The 5,934-nt window shown below is 38.8% G+C and overlaps 1 protein-coding gene across 1 annotated transcript; it reads left to right on the top strand.

The window, feature by feature from the left end:
- Positions 1 to 1,561: 1,561 nt before the first annotated feature.
- On the top strand, positions 1,562 to 5,908 carry LOC107576307 (uncharacterized). The gene is made up of 3 exons (XM_016262506.1): positions 1,562 to 1,777; positions 1,999 to 2,384; positions 2,636 to 5,908. Exons 1-3 carry the CDS (start codon positions 1,684 to 1,686, stop codon positions 5,906 to 5,908), a joined length of 3,753 nt encoding a protein of 1,250 aa, XP_016117992.1. The 5' UTR covers positions 1,562 to 1,683.
- The last annotated feature ends 26 nt before the right edge of the window (positions 5,909 to 5,934 follow it).

Below are 5,934 nucleotides of genomic sequence, written 5' to 3'. Positions count from 1 at the left end.
AAGAAAAATACACGAGAAGAACAAGGAAGATTTGGACCAATTAAAATTAAAAGAAGAAAAACAAAGAAAAATACACGAGACGAACAAGGAAGAATTGGATAATTTTAAATTAAGAGAGGAAGAAAAGAGAAAAATAGATGAGAACAACAGATCTAGAGAACAAGACGAGAAGAAGAGAATTCATCAAGCAATCTTAACTTCACAAACTGACACCTAATGTACAACACTATCACCTGATATAACAGTTCATAAAGAATGTTGAAACTGTTATTAATGCAAGACCTTCGTTTTTCTTTTATAACCAGTAAATAGGATTACTAATAGTAATTTGGAGTACTGTATTTTGTAGCACTCTTTCTTGCTGTTAAAAAGGATGAAAAAAATTGTATGCTTATCTTCTGTATGCTTCTATATTGCCTGCTTACATATTATATAATCCTCGAGTCCTTTAGGAATGATCTTGATGCACTTAATTTAAACATTTTATACTCTTTTATTATGTGTTATTAAACTCTATTGCTGTCAGATATGAGCATACCTATATTTTGTTGTTGCATCACCTTAAAAACAAAAAATAAACACATTTGTATGGCCATTCACCCAAACATTAAAAAGTTAACTTCTGAAATCCAAAACCAGTGTGCTTATCTTTATTATCTGGTGATTAGCTTGCAACATTCAAATCAAATATAACGGATCATGTTTTAATCTTTCTTTTTCAAAACGTTTGTTATTACACTTAGAGCATTTAGCACCGCATGCTTAGAATTAGCTGTCTGCTGAAAAGGAAATGTTTGAACGCATTTTGCAAGTCCTGAAAAATACATTTAATTAAAAAAAAATAATTATTGCTTATTAATGCAGAGATAGTCTGCATGTGAGATAAAAGTCACGTCTTTGTCCCATGCAAACAGAGATATATAAATAAACTTCTTATGTGGCTGGAAGGGGGGGAATCAAGTGTGATGAACCCTGTCTTGTGATTAGGACTTTTATTTTGAAATGTTTTGCTTTCTCCTGCTGTATCTGTATTTGCTTATTGGTTTCTGTTCTTGTTTGCCTCACTGCCTTTGTTCCCTTTGTCTGCCTTGTTTGTTTCTATGGCTACCCTTGTTTGTTGCAATGGTTACTAATTACTCTCACCTGTCAGACCTTTGTTTCCCAGAGTATTTATACCCTTGTGTATGTCTACTGTAGATGCCCTTGTTCCTGGTTATTGTTTCCAAGTTTCTTGTTTATCAGTGTTTGCGTTGTTTTGCCATCTTGGATCCACCTCATCTTGCCTTTGCTCAGTTCCTAGCATTACAGTAATATATTTGTAAGGGCCAAGTACACTTTTTATGGCATAGCAGGCAGCTCTCTGCTTGATCTCCTACACCAGGCTTTCTCAAACTGGGGTCCTGGGGCACCAAGGGACCCATAAGGGGCTGCTAGGGGAAAAAGATGAATTTGACAGTATTACTCTTTTTTTCTGCATTGTAAAGACTGCTTATTTTATACAACAATATTTTTTTTTGTTCAATTATATCTTTATTTAACTTTAAACAGGTTCAAGGAAGAGTTTAAAGTGTGAAACTAGTTAAAGAAATTCAAATTTACATGTATATAAATTACATATAATTTATTTTGTAGAGAGGGAAGCCATATTTCAGAACAGAGGCCTCAACCAGCTTCATCAGAAACATGTCTGGCTCTGGGACTCTTGAACTGGCTTGTCTTTGCCGACCGTTTCAGTTGGGAATGCTGTATGACTGCAGAAGCGATGCTCTCATTCCAGGTAATAAAATCACAAATACACTACTATAGAAATGAAATTACAATAACATGATCTAAATGGTTTTAAAACTTAAAACAGGATGAATGAATAATCTCAAAGATATTAATAATAATACATGCCCAGTACAGTGGATACGCTGGCCTCGGGAGACTGAAAGAGAAATTAAACAGTTGTTCATAGTTTTGACTTAATTTAACAGGCAATATATACATTCTTTTTAGGAATAACTCTCTGGGACTCTGAAATGCTACAGAAAAATATTAATGTACGACTTCAGCCAAACACTGACTTCAAAATCATTGCCTCAGATTCAAGTGAAGAAAAAGTAGAAGCTTTGAGTGTTTCTGCATCTCTTGAAGCCAGCTTTCTGAGTGGATTAGTCAGCGTGAAAGGCTCAGCTGGCTTTTTAAATGACAAGAAGAAGTCCAAACATCAGTCTCGAGTCACCCTACATTATCGGACAACATCACGTTTTGAGCAGTTAACTATGGAGCATCTTGGAGCAGGGAACGTAAAACACTGCAATGTATTTGAGGAGGGCTCAGCTACACATGTTGTTACGGCTCTACTGTATGGAGCTCAAGCATTCTTTATTTTTGACCGTGAGGTTTCGTCCAATGAAAACCATCAGGAGATACAAGGTGACCTCCATGCAACAATCAAAAAGATACCTTCATTATCAATTGAAGGTCAAGCATCTTTGAAAATGAGTGAATCAGAAGAAGATAAAATAAACAAGTTCAGCTGCACTTTCCATGGAGATTTTGCTCTGGAAAATTATTTGAGGAGGGCTCAGCTACACATGTTGTTACGGCTCTACTGTATGGAGCTCAAGCATTCTTTATTTTTGACTGTGAGGTTTCGTCCAATGAAAACCATCAAGAGATACAAGGTGACCTCCATGCAACAATCAAAAAGATACCTTCATTATCAATTGAAGGTCAAGCATCTTTGAAAATGAGTGAATCAGAAGAAGATAAAATAAACAAGTTCAGCTGCACTTTCCATGGAGATTTTGCTCTGGAAAACAATCCAGTTTCCTATTTAGATGCCATCAAGGTGTACTCAGGCCTGCCAAAACGGTTGGGAGAAAATGGAGAGAATGCTGTGCCCATGACTGTTTGGCTGTACCCTCTAAAAAAACTAGATTCAACAGCTGCTCAGTTAATCAGGGAGATCAGTGTTGGCTTAATACGACATGTCCACCGGATCACGGATGAACTGGATGATTGTGACATACAATGTCAAGACCTAATGAGGAACAATATCACCATTCAATTCCCTGAAATCAAATCCAAGCTCAGAAAATTTAAGGACTTCTGCTCAGAGTACAAAATTGTTTTTCAAAAACATCTCTGCAGGCTTCTTCCATCTATAAGGGGTGGAGGAAAAGAAGAACAGGAGCTTTCCGATTATCTGAACAGAAAAGAAAGATCGCCGTTTCAGGGTGCTCTGTTAACCAAGTATCTAAGTGAGCGAGAGCGAGAGATGAATGTTGTTGGATCTTACCTCGACATCATGAAAGAAGTCCAAGTTCTTTCATCCAGCACTGATTTGGACAAGCTTGTCTTTAAAGCATCCAATGTGATAGTCTTCGCACTCTCATCCTTAATAGACCATGACCCATACCTTTCAGAATTGGAGAATTACCTGAAGGAACAATCATGTAACAATGGAGAACAATTAAAGTATGATCAAAACTCTACAGAAAAGGCAAATAAATGGTTTTCCTCAAGAGATGTAACTGCACTGACCAGGGAAACGATACAGGCCTTCCTAGATTTCAAAGAAGCCAATGATGGAAGAAAGAACACTGAGTTCTGCATTGCATCAATCCCAGATGAACTCAGTACTGCCTCTTCAATTCATGTTTATGAAAGGGGACGACTCGTGAGCTTACAGTATGAGCTACCCTCAAAACCCCCAATGCCTGTTTTCTTGAGTGCTGAGCATGACTGCATACGTCTGCAAATCAAACCTCCTGACCGTGGTGTTAGTTGTGTGGAGTCGTACTGTATCTCATATCAGTCTGCAGACAGCTCTGAATGGACACATGTGTGTACTAATGGGGTTTCTGATGAGATCACTGTCAAGCCGTTACAACCGCATAAAGAATATTGTTTTACCTGCAAGGCAGTGTGTCGTCCAGGGTTAAGTCTGACTAGTGACACAACATCATTCTTCAGGACCCATCCATGTGCCCCTCCAGGAGCACCTAAAGTGAAACGAGTGGAATCTGAGTCTGCAACTGTAGTGTGGGATGTTCCTACTTCTGTGGGTGAGGACATCCTGGTCACTGATTATGTGTTGGAATTCAGAGAATGCACAAAAGATCAGGAAAATGAAATGCCATGGAGGTCTGTGAAATCTGCGTACAAGGAGTGCACTCTTCAGGGACTGGAAGCAGATGCAATTTACACACTTCGAGTTTTGGCCAACTGTGGTAATAACGGAGTGAGTCTTCCCAGTCCTGAAACTGTGTTTTCTGCTGGTTCAAAGAGCAAACAGTCAGGTGAGGTTGGAAGTGGGTCATTCTTGGATCAATCTTCACGTATACAGAAGGGGCATCCTTCAATACATAAACTGACACTATACCAAAAAACTCAAGAGAATGCAGATTTTAATCAGTATATATTTGGAAGAAAAGTGGAGGACGTGAAAAACAAAGTAATTCTTCTTTTGGGATCAACGGGTGCAGGAAAAACCACACTGGTCAATGTGATGATCAATTACATACTGGGCGTAAAGTGGCAGGATGCGTATCGCTTCAAACTAATCAATGAAGTAACCAATCGCTCACAGGCTGAGAGTCAGACATACAACGTCTCCTCTTATGAGCTGTACAATCAGCCTGGCTTTCAAATTCCCTACTCTCTCACAATTGTAGATACACCCGGCTTTGGTGATACAAGAGGAATTGAACATGATAAACTGATAATGCAGCAAGTCAAAAGCTTTCTTTGTAGCCCTTTGGGAATTGATCACATTGATGCTGTCTGCTTCGTTGTACAGGCCTCTCTTCCCCGCCTGAGTGCCAATCAGAGGTACATCTTTGACTCAATCCTGTCGATTTTTGGCAAAGATATTGCAGAGAACATCATGATTTTGGTGACATTTGCAGATGGTAAAAAAATCCCAGTTCTAGAAGACATCACAGCAGCAGATCTGCCCTGTCAAAAGAATAAAATGGGACAACCCACCCATTTCAAGTTCAACAACACCGCTGTGTATGCAGACAAAAAAGTAGAAGAGCCTACAACCTATGATGATGATTCAGATGATGATGATGATGAAGACAGCAGTATGAAACTGTACGAGATTGTCTGGACATCAACTTTCAAACAGATGAAGGCTTTTTTCAAAGCACTGGGGACCACTGAAAGTAAAGATCTGACACTGACTAAAAATGTCCTGACAGAACGAGAGTGTCTTGAGAAAGTCATGGCAGATCTGAGCTCTCAAATAACTGCTGGTCTCTCTACACTGAGTGTAATAAAAACATTTAAGCAGTGTTTGGAAAATGAGAGTGAAATCTTGAAGCATAATAAGGATTTTGAGAAAGAAGTTGATGTGATGAAAGCAAACAGAATCCCTGTAGAATGTTTTACCTTGAATTGCAACACCTGCATCTTTACATGCCACTCTAACTGCTTCCTTCCTGCAGAGGATCCTGTGAGTACTTGTGCTGTGATGAATGATGCTGGTTACTGTGTTGTCTGTCCTCAAGCTTGTCATCACACTGCTCATGTAAGGGAAAAGGTCATGTGGACATATGAAATTAAAAAAGAGAAAAAAACCATTGAAGAGCTGAAAGAAAACTTCATGAAGGCACAAGGAAAATTCATGGACACAAAGCAAACGCTTGATGCACTTGAAGAGGAATTCTCTGTATTTGAGGACAAACTAAAGCAAATGATCAAAATGTCCTCTGATTGCTTGAGACAACTGGATAAAATTGCACTGAAGCCCAAATCCTTCTCCACAGCTGAATACCTTGAAATACTGATCAAAACAGAGAAGGCGGAGAAACATCCTGGATTTGAAGACCGCATTGTTGGACTCGAGAAAATTAAAAAAGAAACTCTTCTCCTGGAAAAGCTAGAAAAAGGAGTTAATCTGCTTAAACAATAAGATCCCGTCACTGTGGGAAGAGAGAA

The sequence above is a fragment of the Sinocyclocheilus grahami genome, unplaced genomic scaffold, assembly GCF_001515645.1.
Source record: "Sinocyclocheilus grahami isolate Dianchi unplaced genomic scaffold, SAMN03320097.WGS_v1.1 scaffold3475.1, whole genome shotgun sequence".
NCBI classification, from domain to species: domain Eukaryota; kingdom Metazoa; phylum Chordata; class Actinopteri; order Cypriniformes; family Cyprinidae; genus Sinocyclocheilus; species Sinocyclocheilus grahami.
This window is presented reverse-complemented; position numbering and strand designations above follow the sequence as displayed.